Here is a 16,083-nt window from a genome sequence, read left to right as displayed (position 1 = left end):
GGGGAAACTTAGGTCTGAGTCAGTCTTTGGAAAGGAAAGGCTCAGTCTACTGGAAATTTGATGGAAATGGAGAGTGTAGATATTGGAAAGAAACAGGGAAGGCCCAAAGAATCTTAGAGGATGTAACAGTTCTTTGCCCAGTCTTTGAGATCTGGCACCTTTGAAGGCATCTCCAAGAGAATTTATGAAATTTAAAGTACTCTAAATCACATGCAGAAATCTGGGGCTGAAACTGGCATACTCAATTGAATCTGTTGGGCCAACACAATTAAAGAAATTCAGTAATGTTGTCCATTACTAGCAATAAATAATGATTTACTTAAACACAAAGTTAATGAGGTACTCCAGGATTGTGCTTTTTTATTTTAAGGATATATTCAGTTTTCAGCTGAAATGAGTGCTAGCAGTAAAACTCAGGGCAGCCTCATCATCTTGGGTTATAAAGCAAGAATAAACGGGATCTCTGAGTCATGATATTGGATGAACTAGAGTAAGAACTCTTTTTGTATATGTTATATATGATGTATATACATACACATACATATGAATATAAATATATGTGTATGTATACATGTAGGTATGTATAAGGGAAGAGGTAGGTTTGAGCCATAGGCAGTGTTTCTTTTCCGATATGTTTACCCAAGGAAAAAAAAAATATTTTGTTTTTAAGCAAAGGCTGCGTGACAGATAAAAATAATTTAGATCCATGTAAGTATTTAAACCTTTTATTCATATAAGTATTTAGTTTAGTTTTCGTCTGATGGGATTTTAGAGTTTACCACCAAGCCCACTGAGGAGTGGGCTGAAGTCTCAATGAGAGTCTGGATAGACTGGAATTTCTCTACCATTTCTAGTAGATTTTGAATCAGTCCCATGCTGAACAACTCGTTTGGCAGCATCTCATATACATATTCAGTTACTTTTTAAGACAAATCTTAAGCAGATAAAAAAAAGGATGAAAGAGAGAGCATAATATACTTCACATATTACATTATGAAGTCACATGCATGACTTCATAATGGAAGTCATATATGAAGAATTAGCAAAAAAGTAGTAGAAACAGGAAATCCAGCAGCAATCATTTATATTAAAATTCCCTTAAAAACACCAAATGACAGAATACAATGTAAATTCAGTGATCAAACTTATATTTCTGGGTTTTTTTCTTTTTTTTCTCTCTCTCTTTTTCTGTTTAATCTAGGATTTAATTGTTAGTGCCCCTTTCTGAAGAGATTTTTTTTTGTTCGTACTTGCATATCTTGTGCATGAATATGACTGTTCAGGAATGTTGTAAAAACCAATGTCAATGAAGATTTATGGTGTAATTAATTTACAGACGTCTCCTATAAATATCAGTTCATGTGGATTATTACCCTCCTTATTTGAGGGTTTTTGTCAGTTCTTATTTGATGCCCGCTTTCAAGACAGAAATGAAGCTACAGAAATTGTTTAATAAGAAAACTTTTCCTCTCACTTACTATGAAATTTTATTTGCTTCTCTGCTTGCAGTTTTTGTATGTGCTTGTGTTGGACTGATTGTACTTTCCTGGCTACTAATCCAGGAGTTAAAACAAGGTAAGCAGTCAACTTTCAACCTTTTCAGAAGTTCTTCAGTAGAAGTTCAGACTTTTTCAGACTTTGTTATTGTATTTTTTCAGATTTCATGCTTTTAATGCTTGAGTTTTTGTTTTTATTTTTTTTAACACTTTCCTCCCCTACTCCACTGGAAATAGATAATAGAAATAGATAATAGAAAATAAGCAAAAATATAAGCACTTAAAACATGATCTGCAGCTTGCTGAAATCAAAGGAGAGACTTTTTGTGTCTTAGACTTTGGAAAAGATCCTTCGAATACAATCCAAACTGTAAAAGTTTTAGCTATTCAGTCAATTCATTAAATGGAGAACATAATATTCTGAACTGTTTATAAATTATGCCATTTCTTCTCCATTTGTAAGGTTGACTCAAAAAGACATTAATAATCCACTGAAGTCTGTGAGGAATTTTAGGTGTACTATATCTCTTGGAATCTTTTCTTTATTTAAAGATAATTTTTAAGTAAAATATGAGAGAGATTCTACATTACACAGTCAGCTGCCAGCCTTATGTAAAGTTAATTCTCAATATATAGTCAATGTTTAGAATATGATACAATTAAGCTAATGATATCGGAAGTAAATTAAATTTGAAAATCTAAGTGGAATCATTTTCAACTGAAAATGAAATTTTGGTTTAAAGAACTTGTTGATTAAATGCTGAATAAATCATTAGCTGTTGATATCTTGACAATATCAATTTTTTATCTTTTTTCTACACATTTCAAAATGCCAGTATTTCCCAAAATATAAATTCTATTCTTAATAACAGTTACCTGTTTTTGTATTAAAACTCATTTTAGGTCTAAGTGCCTTCAATCACAACTTAAAAAATATCACAGGTAGTGCAATGGGTTAGCAACCACATCAGTTCAGGTTTTATCTGAACATTTCCAAAGTGTTATACAATGAGAAATTACTTTTGATGTTCAAAGAATTGTTTTCAATATGCTGTAGCTTGTTGAAAGTCAAGATTAAATTTGCAGTAGGGACCAATTATCTAGTTTCCTCATACATTCTCCCAGCATTTCACGCGTACATTGGTAAAAGAAAGGTCAGCTCAAAAATAGTTTAACTAGTCTGACATAAGTGTTGCCTTCAAAAGTGATGTACATTTATATAAAAGATACACAGCTTTTAATGTAGAAAGTGTGAAGTAGTAATTATAGATACTTTAAATCCAGAACACACAAAAAATTCTTAATTCAGTAGCCATCATCCTTCCTACATGTATTTGTCCCCTACGTGTTACATACAGCTTGGCATCTCCTTTAGCGACTGTATCTTTCACAGTGCTCCTGGCAAGTCCAGTGTTTACTACAGAATTGAAAGCAATGAGAACCAAGGTCACATAGCATTCATAAGAACATGGTTATAGTTGGAAATACTGTCCTTTAAGCAGATGAAAATCATCACACACTTTTTAAAATCAGTACTCAGTAAAGCAGCTCTGATTAGAAAGGAAAACAGAAAGCCAACAGTTACTGTATTGATGATCTCTGTGTAACTAAATCTAACATCGTTTCTTGCATATATTTCTGTATAATTCAAGCATTTTATTTTTTATAATCCAGCTGAAGCAGATGGAAATACACATGGCTACATAGGAACATTTAAAATACTGTCTGGGACATCATTCAGTCCTGGATTGCAAGACAGATCATCAGCTGATTTCAAAATCTTTGCCTTTGATGTTGAACAATTGGTAAGAACTTACTGTATAAAATTATACTTTTAAGAGTACATAATAGATGTACGTAAGCTACATTAATTTCCTAACATGGCCTGCTGTTGATGCCTTTTTTTTGCTTTTCAACTTGAGATATTTTAGGTATTAAGCCAGATCAGAACTAAGTATATTATTATATGTGAAGATCTGCGAGGCATTAAAGAAAAAAAAGTTGGCTTCCATAGTCTAGATTTGAGGAGGAAAAGCTGTTGAGTATTAGTCATGATTGCAATATTCAACTGGGTGTATTTTTAATTATTATGTTGGTCCAAGATTTTTTTTTTCTGTATAGATACAAGAAATCTTTCAAGAAAGTCATCTGAAAAATGAATTTGAGAGATGTGAAATTTTGCAGTTCAAGTAGGTACAGTTTAATTAAACTTTTCAAGTAAATGTAAAAAGTCCTCATTTAGCTAATTTCAGTAATAGTCGCAAATACCTTGCTTTTAAAGAGATCCCGTGGGAATTTCTGTATTATTCTTTCCACTTCTTTCAAGTGCTGCTGTGGGGAATTTTGCACCACTGTGTTCCCTCGGGCAAAATTCTTTTTCAGGCTTCAGTACATCCATTTCTTGACCAGATAAGTAAGGCTGAATACTAGTTTAGCCACTAGACCTAGCCACAAAATATCCATATTTGAAAGAAAAGCCAAAAAAAGCTCCTTTTTTTCTTAAAAAAAAAAAAAAAAAAAAAAAAAAAAAAAAAAAAGAAAAGTTTATTAGTTGTGCTATATCTTCAGGGTTGTCAATGCTTGGCAACTTGAAGAAGGTTCACGACAGAGGTCTAAACTTTCTGCTGGCATAAGCTGAGATAAATGGAAGTACACTGGTCCATCTGTACAGCCACAGACTCCACTGAATTCATATGCCTTGAGGTGTTAGCAAGTGGGGCTGTCATTTGACACCAAGTAAAGCTGCATCCTGTGTGTCCTAAAAAGGCGCAGTAGCCACTCTTCGCTTATTAAAGCTTGTTTTAATTAAACCCCACTTTTCAATATCCCATTATGTCAGTTTTCTTACTGAAGACTAGATGGCAACAAAGTCCAATAAATATAGTGAGTGACATGGCATTAATCCCATCTGTGCTGCTCTAGATAAGATCCTGATTGAGCAAAGTGTGTAGTACAGTCTCCTGTTATTAAATAGTTTCAAAACACACTTCTATCATATCTCCGTGATTGTAAACTCAAGGTGAATCATATGCTATTTTTTTCTCTCCTACAGGAAATATGAAGAAGGTCCTGAAAGCTCCAAGAATTCTGAAACTGGGTAATTACATGTTTACTTACAGATGGGCAAGAGATATTGTATTAGTTTAGAAAGTTCTGCTGTGGGGCGATAAATGGATGAAGAAATACAGCTTAGAGATCGGATAGTTCTCTCTGAAGAGTGTACAAAGCATGCTTCAAAGCATACTTTTTCGGCAAAAAAAAAAAAAAAAAAAAAAAAAAACATGCTTTAAGATTAGTGCAAAAGAAAATGTAATAGACTCTGGTACTGTCAATTTAGAAAGAAAAATTGAAAGGTACAAGGACCATGAAACTGGTAAGAAACTAGCTAGAAAGAAATAATATATGCTGAGATTGTTTATGGAAAGTTGTTCAGGCTTGGGTTTGATCTCACTTGATATTGTCATTAGTAAGAAGATTTTGAAAAGTACGTGTACTAAAGAAAATGTGATGATATAGTATGGTAGGCAATAGTAAAAACGGGAAGAATCAGGACTCTGGAAAAACTGAAAGACATTAAGAAATGAATGACAAAATTAGTTGCCTTATATGTAAGATCATGAACTTAAAGAAAAGCTGTCAGTATATGACAACTGATCATATTAGTAAACAGCTTATCTGTGGAAAATATAAGAGAAGTAGGAAATTCCCTCTTTATATAGTCTATATCTCTAGATATAGAATATATATATATAGTATATATAATATATATAGAAAATATATATATATATTCTATATATGTATTTATATTTTTATATATTTATATATATATATATACACCAGCCATCCTTTCTATATAACTGTGATTCTCTAATATAAACTTGCCCTAAAAGGCAAGACAAAGGAGAGGTAAATATTAATGCTGCTTAATAAATACATTTATTAATGATGCATATCTTTGCTGAGAATCAGTCAGAGTTGCTGTGTACAATTTTAATGTCCCCTCTTCAAGAAAGATTCTTTGTTCCAACTGGAACAGGTGCAGAAGTGGTTACTAGGATTGTCAGGGAATTGAGAACAAACTGGAAGACGTTGATTTGTTTAACCTAGAAAGAGAAGCATGAAGAGCGTATGTGAACGCCTTCTGCAAAAACATTAAGCGGGTAAATTTTTAAAATTTTAATTCTCAGTTTCAGTTGAGAGTGCTGTCGAAAGAACATTGGATATAAGCAAAGCAGGAGTACATATGTGCTGAAAATGAGAAGCAGATTTAAATTAGAGTAGTCTTTGATTGGAATAGAAGAGAGAAAAACATAATTATTTAAAAAGATGGAGTATGATCACTTTATCTGGGATTTTTGAATGTCACGGGAATGGAGTAGGTAGTGTGGGAGTAGGTTCCTTCCAGGCTTTTGTCCCTGTGAGATGGATGCGAGCCATACTATTTTGTTTTCTGCAAATAAAATGGGATTTATCTCACCAAAATTTAAAATTTCTCATCAAAAATGTAAACATATTTGAACTAGCTGCTCCAGACTCTTTTCATAAACAATGGAGAAAAATAGTTATTTTAGGATTTTCTCATCTGGTCTATTTTGGACATCTTTTTAAGAAAAGGATCAATTATGCCAAAGAATAGCTTATTTCTTTCCATCAACCAAAAAGGGTAGCTACGGCACTGAAAAAATCTACATTTCATCAGATCAGTACAATCTATACATCTTAAGACAATGATCATAAAAGTCACAGAAAAACTAATGTCAGTGAGTGCTGGATCTGGCTTTTAATATGTCAGAAAGGACCTGTCTTCCTTTCTACTGTGAAAATACTTGAAGTACTACTTTGTCTCAAAATTATTTTATAGTTGACTCTTTTCATTTAAAAGATGTTTACCCATTTGGGCAATCTGCTTGTTATTTCACCCTTGGAACTCCCCTGGGTCACCAAGATAGCAGTAAAAGCTTTTGTTTACTCAGCATGACCTAGAAATTATCAAAATCATGTAAGAAATTAAAGAAAGATGCTCATTTTTCAATATATTGCAAACTGCTCAACCCAATGGGAGGGTTAATTACTCCTTATCAAAAGGCACTGTTGACTTAGTTGCAAGTAGTATAAGTGCTTAAAAGAAAAAAGATTGCACCTAAATTGAAGTAAATGGAGAAAAACTTTCTCCTCTTAAGCAAGCATAACTCATACTTTGACACTACCCTAATATAACTGCAAGTAGAAAATACAACAATTGGATTTAAAAAATATAGGAGAAAGCAAGAAGATAATATTCTAGATAAAATTGAAGTCCCATAGAGGGTGAAGATAATCTAACCATTAAATTCTATGGTTAAAATAGAAATTCTTACCATTTCCTTATGAGAATCCAGGTAGTCACATAAGAGATTTTCACAGATGTAGAACCCACAGATTGTTAGAAATGTTTGATTTGCAGAAGCGGTCACTTTGTATGATATTTTAATGAATATTTCAAGGCTTACCATCAATATTTTAGGGCTTAAACTAGGAGACTTGTTCAATAATCAACAAACTTATTTCTCCTTTAGTTTTTTCAAATCCAGCTTCATTGCACCCATATCAATGAGGTTTAGATTTTTTTTTTTTTAATTAAGAGGAGAAAAAGAAAGAAAATGTGTTTCTTACAGGTTCAAACCTTCCTTAAAAATTAAGAGGCATTTCTGTGTGTCATATTGGCCTGCCAACATGTTATGATAGTTTGAGCTTTTGCAAAATTCTGTCTGGATGATAAAGTCAAATATCACATTTACTTTATTATCTGGTTTAACTAACGTTCTTCTCTAATGTTTTATGTTGCTAGAGCCGTTGTGATCTTCAACCTTTATTTTACCCAGTGGGTATCTACTGAGAAAATAACAAATGAGCTGGTTTGGGGTATAGAAGCAAATAAAACTAGCCTTACACGGACTTTGAAAGTTGATGTGAACAGCATACAAGTCACAGGTAATGCTAATAAACATTTTTCTCTCTTTAAATCCTTGAGAGCTACAGCTAGCATGAATGAAAGCTTTGGCTCCTAATTACCAAGGGGCTCATTACTTACTAACTTTCATCATCCACAGAGGAAAACCAGTTACAAACTATGCAACTAGAAAGTATGAATCAGCTTAGCATACGTCCACTAAGAAAGCAACAAAAGGACAAAGTAGTTATTTCTCAGTGAAAACCACTCAATTTCACCTCTTTTATGAAGCTTAACATTTTTAATGTCTTTGTCCCTCTAATTGATGCAGTTAAGATCCAGCTGTGTTGTTTCCTAAGTAAAGGCAATTATCTTTCTGGTTTACTAATTAATAAGGAAAAGTGCTTGATCTTGCAGTGAGTGAGGATTCATTTATGGAAACCACATGAGTAAGAACAAACTGATACAGGAGTCTGGCTTCAGGAAAATTATACCCAAGGAACTGAGTTCATATTTCTCTAATGCTTAAGCAATACGTAAATGGGAAACAGGTAATGTGGCTTCAAAGACTAGATGATTTTAAATTCTGTAAATATACAAATATGGTGATAATATGCAAGTACTAGAAAATTTATCGAAGCTTAAGTGGAAGCCCAGCAAAAGCAATGGCAACTTTTCGTTTGACTTCAGAAAGCTTTAAAGCAGGCCTTCACTGAGGAAGAGGATAAAAAGTAATTTGAATCCCTTGAAGTGGAAGTTGATTAGCTGACATTTGAAGACCTGCTGGAGATACTATTAAGTAGTTACTGATTGCCTTAATCAGTGGGACATCTGGTGTGAAATGTCTCTTACTCTATACTAAAAGATGCATTTCTTGCTAAGCACTTTGGATATTCAAAGGCTAAATTCACAGTGACATCCTGACATCTTTATTTCTCTTTATTACTTGTACCAACTATAAGAAGTTGTTCTAAATAACTGCACATCTTTGTGGAAAGTGGTTGCTCATTAAACCTCAAAAATGCCATTAAAGAAAATTAAGAAGAGCTTTTTGAAAGGTTTTATATCTACTGGTGAACAAGTAAACTTTCCTGTGTATCATTAAAATGTCTCTCTTAAAATGAGACATCATCTGTCCATTCCATCAGGAGTGCTGCAATAAAATGACAAGTAGAACCAATTAGCAATCATATAATAGCAACAAACTAACATAGCATATGTAGTACCTTTGTTTCCAATATTTCAATATGCAAGAGAAGCCTTATTTCCATTCTAGAGAGAGGGGAACACATAGGGCTGTGACTTAAAATCATAGAATCAGTAAGGTTGGAAGGGACCTCTGGAATCATCTAGTCCAACTCCACTGCTCAACCAAGGTCACCTAGAGCATGTTAGACAGGGTTGCATCCAGGCGGGCCTTGAAGATCTCCAGAGAAGGAGACTCCACAACCTCTCTGGGCAACCTGGTCCAGTGCTCCGTTACTCTCACAGGGAAGAAATTCCCCCTCACAGTCAGGCGAAACCTCCTGTGGTTCAGTTTGTGCCTGTTGCCTCTTGTCCTGTCACTGAGCACCACTGAATAGAATTCAGCCCCGTCCCCTTGACACCCTCCCTTCAGGTACTTGTACACACTGATTAGATCCCCCCTCAGGCTTCTCTTCTCCAGGCTGAAGAGGCCCAGCTCTCACAGCCGTTCCTCATAGGGCAGATGCTCCAGCCCTCTGATCATCTTCGTAGCCCTACACTGGACTCTCTCCAGTAGCTCCGTGTCTCTCTTGTCCTGGGGAGCCCAGAACTGGACGCAGTTCTTGAGATGAGGCCTCCCCAGGGCTGAGTAGAGTGGCAGGATCACCTCGCTCAACCTGCTGGCAACACTCTTCCTAATGCACCCCAGGAGACCATTGGCCTTCTTGGCCACAAGGGCACATTGCTGGCTCATGGTCAACTTGTCATCCACCAGCACTCCCAGGTCCTTCTCTGCAGAGCTGCTTTCCAGCAGGTCAGCCACCAGCCTGTACTGGTGCATGGGGTTATTCCTCCCTAGGTGCAGGACCCTGCACTTGCCCTTCTGGAACCTCATGAGGTTCCTCTCTGCCCAACTCTCCAGCCTGTCCAGGTCTCTCTGAATGGCAGCAGAACCTTCTGGGGTATCAGCCACTCCTCCCAGCTTGGTATCATCAGCAATCTGCTGAGGAGGCACTCTGTTCCTTCATCCAGATCACTGATGAAGAAGTTGAACAGGATGGGACCCAGTACTGAGCCCTGGGGGATGCCACAGGCCTCCAAGTAGACTGCACCACTGATGACAACCCTCTGAGCTCTGCCTTTCAACCAGTTCTCAATCCCCCTCACAGTCCACTCGCCTACCCACACTTCCTGAGCTTATCCAGGAGGATGTTATGGGAGACAATGTAAAAAACCTTGCTGAGGTCAAAGCAGACAACATCCACTGCTCTCCCCTCATCTACCCAGCCAGTCATGCCATCATAGAAGATTATCAGATTGGTTAAGCAGGACTTCCCCTTGGTGAATCTGTGCTGACTACTCCTGATCGCCTTCTTTTCCTCCGTATGTCTGGAGATGACATCCAGAATGAGCTGTTCCATCACCTTTCCAGGGATGGAGATGAGGCTGACTGGTCTATAGTTGCCTGGGTCCTCCTTCTTGCCCTTTTAGAAGACTGCAGTGACATTGGCTTTCTTCTAGTTCTCAGGCACCTCTCCAGTTCTCCATGACTTTTCAAAGATGATGGAGATCGGCCTAGCAACAACATCTGCCAGCTCCCTTAGTACCCATGGGTGCATCTCATTGGGACCCATGGATTTGTGGATGGACCTGACTGAGAACAGTTTCTATAGTAAATAAAAGAAACTTTTTTTTTCTTGTAGATTATCCTAGTTTAATTTTAACTCAGTTATCTGCTCTGAATACTGTTCTACAAGACCTAGGTGTCTGAAAAAGCTCCATAGTATAAAAAGTGTCATCTGTATGCTTAGAAGGACGCATATTATGTTACTGGTAGAGATTTCTCAGATAAAGACATTTTATGTGCAGGAGAATGAAGAACAGAAAGGGATTAATATAGACCATTCCTCCTCTGACTAGTATAGAGTTTGAGGAAAAAGCTGGGAACAGGATGAAATGGTCAAAAGGAGGGAAGAAAGACAGTGCTAGCAATTCAATGCTTTTTTTTTTTTTTTAACTTTCCTTTCTCACATTAGTAAAAAACTCAAGACAGCATTATAAAGAGAGTTTATAATGAACTTACTTTTTTCCAGTGGCTGCTGAAAATCTTACTACAAAGCTGCCTTTAACTTCATCAGGTTAGTATCTTTAATAAAACAGAAACTATTTTTTGTTATCAATAAAATATGAAAAAGTGTAAGACTTCCTGTTTAGCTGGTGTAATTTTGCATAGCTGCATGGACTGTTGGGCCATTGCTTTAAGAGACTATGAATGCTTTAAGAGCATAGAGACTCAAAAGTTGAATCTCTGTTGACTAGCTTGTGACTACAAGCTGAAGTTTTGTTAAGATTCAGGTGGGTGGATGAGTTTGGGAGTCTTGCCTTTGTGCTGCAGCTATTGACGTGCTGAGCAATGTTGATGGATTTTCATTCCACTGTCACCAGAAGTTTTATGACAGTAGGATAAAACAGAGAGAGCTTCTTGGTCTCACAAATTCACTGAGTACAAACCTGCTGAAAGTAAGTCAGACAGCTGAAAAATACAGTAGGGACCTTGCAGTGTTAGGCTGAAGTACACTTATCACTTACAAATTACAATTATTCTTAATGGTGATGTACCACACTATACACTTCGTGCAAGTTATGTGGGTAAAGAAATATACCCTATATATAGACCTATGAATATAGAAGAATATATTTATTGATCATCTAGTTATAGTCTTAACACTGAAAGAATTATTGCTAGTCCAATTACAGGGATACTAGCATGTATAGTCCAAAGTGTCCAGTTATGACAGCTTATTCCCAATAATGATACAATCAAAACTGATCATATATACTTTTTTTCCCACCTATCTCTTTCTCTGGTAATATGCTTGTCCTTTCAACAGCTCTCTGTATCCTAAAGTCAATGTTGCTTTTCATCCTCAAGAACAAACTGAGCAAGATGGGAGGGCAGAGGAAGGGGAAGGGAACTGTGAGTTGTCAGCACCCAAGTCTTAAATGGAAATAATATTGGCGGGGACCCCATCCTCCTTGCTCTTGGGAATGCTTGGAGTCATTTTTATATGTTTTTTAACCTGCTTATTTGTCCTTTCTTTATCAATCCAAAGTCTATGGTATATCAAGTTTTACTAGACGCAATATATTTACATATGCTGGATGCTTTTTTCAGCTTTATTCAGCTCACAAGTTCCTTTAGCGAGTTCCTCCAGTAACTGACTATTTGTGATTTGTGTTTATAGCCGTGACGCTTCTGTTGTTATCCTGTGCTTTCGCTTTACTGGCTATCAGCCTGTGTGTGCACTTTTGGGAGCCTCTGTAACAATCCTGTTTTTCCTCCACAGCCTATAGTCAGCAACTTCTGACAGCAATACTGGTAGATGATAAACCACAGAGATCACATTACTGCATTACTACATCTCCCACTTTCCAGTTCTTCGTGTCATACATTAAAGGAGAGGCAGTTATTAACTGTAATAACATGGGAATCATTTTCAGCTGAGGATATCATCATATTCAAGTATTTGAGTCTTAATATAGTAAATAAAAATAGTGCAGAGGCATGCTTATACCAAGATCAAAATTAAGACTTTCGGGAAGCTGGGAACCTCAGGGACACCTTCAGTAAGAAGACTGTTATTAAAAATGTCACTAATGGGAAGGTGTGGTGGAAGTCACAGATAAGATATTTTTGCAATTTAACTAACAGTAATATAAATCTACACATATATCTATGCATTTGTGTATGTGTAAATATAGATAAAAACATTTGTACATATATATGTGAACATACAAATATACGTTTGAGGCTCTTTTCATAGTGCAATAACTGATTGACTAAGCAATGTTATATATATTAAAATGTTCATATACATTTTAGTTCCAGTAATGAAGTTCTCATAACTTCTTGTTTCAACAGATCCCATAAATCTAATTACAAGCTCTCTCACACCAACTTCAGGTCAGAACTTTTTCATATCATGGGAAGATGAAAAAGCATTGTTGTTATTTTAATGGGGAAAAAAGTGTCTATTGAAGTTACTCACAAAGACTAGGTAAGACTAGACGTAAAAGAACAAAGATAGGTCCAAAATAGTGAGATTTAAAATACTCTTGAGCTCCACATTATTTTTCTCATGTTTGTCTTGAAATTTGGCCTTCAGGATCAAGATACTCATTACTTAAACTGGGATTTTTGGATACATCATATAATGCAGATTTCGTAGCAGCAGACTAGCTACTGCCTAGTTCTGCCCAAGCAACTGCAGAGGGATCCTTGAGAGCAGGCAGTAATGTTCTAACCCTGGGCTGTGTTTATCCAGGTTCAGGACAACTGACTACAAGCAAGTCCTTAACAACGTCAGGTAGGTAACTTTCATATGGGCAGAAGCAGGGAGGTTATATGAAACGATCTGAAATCTTAGACTTTCATCATTTCTACATGCGCTGGTCTTATACCAGTTCTTGCATCCTCTTCCTATAAATACATAATACATAGATGTTCTTTGGATTTGACAAACAAGTGCCCCTCAAAGAAAGGGGACTTCTAAGCATGTGCCATCTACAAACAGGATATATGTGGGATATATATGTTTATATATCTAGATGCTCGCAATGAGCGCTCATTTTTGCTCCCTGTTATTTCTGAGGGGTTTTGGAAAACATGTGGCACAGATAACAAACTCTCATTTGGCTTAAGATGGATGAAAAACCAATGCTGCTTGTATATTTGAAAACTTCTTCTAGCTTCATTAACTAGTGAAATATATAAGACGTTCAAAAGCATTTTCAAAAGCGTTTAATGCCATTTTTTAGTGCGAAGGCGAGGGTTAATGTTACAGTTTGGGGTAATTCGCTCTCCCGAAAGAAAGTCACGGCGTTTCGCGAGAAAGCGTTAATTTCTTTATAACCAGCAGATGGCAATGCTGCTCAGTTTTCCGGAGGAAAGACTAGGGCTCGCGTGGACCACGTCCTCCGGCCACGTTCCGCACAGCGCGCGCGCGCGCGCTCCGGTCCCCGCGCGTGCGGGCGGCCGCGCGGCTGCTGCGCCTCCGCCGCCGCGCCGAAGTGCTCCGCGCTCGGTCAGGCTGCCAGGGCGGAGCGGTGTGAACAGCTTCCCTAGTATTCAATGAAATGTTCAAGAATTTTAGTGTTTCTCCGAAGCTTATTTTAGCTGAATGGTTTTGTTCACTTTAAGGTGACCTACTTCAGCTCCGCAGATATCTAAGAACCAGACCTACAGCGTATTCTGTGTGAATGCACATCTAGGGGAATGCTGTTACTGAAATTCCGCACTTTTAACACTCTACCCGTTTAACACTCTCTGCCAAAATTTGGTCTTACCTTATAAATTTAATCTGAAATTTAATTTAATCTGAAAATCTGAAAACGGTAGGATGTTCCTGTCTGGAGATTTCTGTTATTTCCAAAGCCAATATTAAAGGCTTTAGTTTTTCAAAAAGATTGGTCGAGAATGGGATTGTTTATTTTATATTAAAAATTTTGATGTATGTACTGAAGTTAAAAAATTGAACTGCATTTCATTTGACTAAACCCACAGATTTTTAACTCTTATTTAAACCAAGGAATAGTTAGTCAATTTATACTTATTATAGTCTTATAATATAGTATGTAATAAACTTATATTTAACATAGTTTTATACTTGACATTAGTCAAGTATAAGAAATTGGAAAATTTCTTTTTCTGTGTGTAAAAAAAGTATATCTGGTCAAAGGGAAGAGATGGGAATTAATGGAATTTTCTTTTATAAACCCACTTCAAATTTAGTTTCAAAAATGTCACTGCTTATAACTTTATCAACTCTGTGCCAAATTTATCTTTAGAATGTGATATTTCACTCAAGGCTTCTAAAAATGCAGTTTTATGAAAGGCAATAGAGTGATTGATTTGATTTGTGCTGGAGCACGTTTTCCACTGTAGTGTAACTGCGTTACTTCTGTGTTGTTATTGCTGTTGTCCTTTTTTCAGTTGAGTGCCTGCCTCTTGCTGAACTTTGTGCTGATGGTGTATCGTGTATAGAAAAAAAATTATTTTGTGATGGAGTCCTGGATTGCCCAGATGGTTCAGATGAATCTGAAAAAAGATGTGGTAAGAATGTAAAGCACTGTCATACAATTTTCTAAACATAAACTTGTCAATAGACTAAATTGTCTAGACTGCACAATGAAAATAAAGTCTATGGGAAATAATAATATGAATGATTAAGAATAGTGTTATAATCTTTATCTCGTAAATGAACACAATTTTCTTAAGTATTCATATTAATAATCTTATGCTTAAATAATGAAGAAATATCACAAGCTGACTCTATTAATATAAAATAATTTGTAAATATAGAAACTCTTTATGAAGTTGTATGCCAGTAATATCAAAAATGTCCAAATCCAATATCCAAATATCCAAATAAATAAAAATGTGATCCTGTAAAGATATGAGGTCACATTACCCAGCATCAGAAATCACCTAATGTCATATCTGGATCCAAGAGAGAAGTTTCTGTTTTGATGATTAGTAATGATATACAATCTTAGACTGATACTAATCAAGTGTTTATTATATCCATGCAATCAGAGACTCTTACCATCTTTAGAAAACTTAAAAAAAACCACAAACTGCAAAAAAACACAGCTCTCTTCTGTCTTCCTCAAGTATATTAGAATTGGTCAAATCATATAAATAATTATTTGTATCATCAATATGGCCAACCGTATTTTAGAGTTATGAAGGTATTACACTTGCTCTATTGCACTATGTTTTACTTTTTCTCAGAGTGTTATCTTCTGCTTTTGCAAACAGCATTAAGTTGGGAATATTGTTGTAAAATAAATGAAAACGAGTTTTCTCTTGATAGCCTTCCCTCACTAAAACTAAGCTCCAACCTGTACCCTCATTAAGCATATCATCATACAAAACGCTTCACAAAAAATTTTTCCCAAGATGCAAATATACTCAGATATATGAATACAGTATCTGATATATGTTTTCATAAAGAGAGCAGCTATAAAAGTATTCTCCTTGTTAATCTATCATGAGGAAAGATATTGAATTAATAGCTTTTAGCCTCCTATGTAGAAAAATTAGACAGAGAATAAGCTAATATGCCAGGGCCTATTTTAAAGTTGCTAAGCATAATATTAGCTTTAAAATACCTACTTGGCTTTTGCTGCTGAAATCCCCTATGCTTTAACTAAAAATATACTCTCTAAACTAAGGATATATTGACTGTACTTTTCATTTTAGATAAGGTTATATAATTTCTTAATGTACTGCAATTAAAAATATAAAATAAAATAAATGATAGTCAATATTTGCCCTTCAAGAAATAATTAGATGGTAGTGAGGATTTTAAAGAGAGCCTAAAACAGTTCATATTGAAGGCAATAAGGAGAGTTTCTTTTTGTTTAAGTGGGAACAAACTTAGGTCAGTGTGGCACCTCTTTGAAAACAAC

General features: G+C 35.8%; 1 protein-coding gene across 1 annotated transcript in view; it reads left to right on the top strand.

Moving 5' to 3' along the window:
* The first annotated feature begins 1,430 nt into the window (after window positions 1–1,430).
* TMPRSS15 (transmembrane serine protease 15) overlaps window positions 1,431–16,083 on the top strand; it is a 57,304-nt gene continuing 42,651 nt past the window's right edge. The window contains exons 1-7 of the mRNA XM_062575186.1: window positions 1,431–1,575; window positions 3,171–3,301; window positions 3,618–3,685; window positions 4,549–4,593; window positions 7,324–7,466; window positions 12,900–12,977; window positions 14,603–14,722. Of these exons, the coding sequence (XP_062431170.1) occupies window positions 1,431–1,575; window positions 3,171–3,301; window positions 3,618–3,685; window positions 4,549–4,593; window positions 7,324–7,466; window positions 12,900–12,977; window positions 14,603–14,722 (730 nt within the window). The remainder of the gene's footprint in view (window positions 1,576–3,170; window positions 3,302–3,617; window positions 3,686–4,548; window positions 4,594–7,323; window positions 7,467–12,899; window positions 12,978–14,602; window positions 14,723–16,083) is intronic.

This window comes from Rhea pennata, chromosome 1 (genome assembly GCF_028389875.1).
Source record: "Rhea pennata isolate bPtePen1 chromosome 1, bPtePen1.pri, whole genome shotgun sequence".
NCBI lineage: Eukaryota > Metazoa > Chordata > Aves > Rheiformes > Rheidae > Rhea > Rhea pennata.
This window is presented reverse-complemented; position numbering and strand designations above follow the sequence as displayed.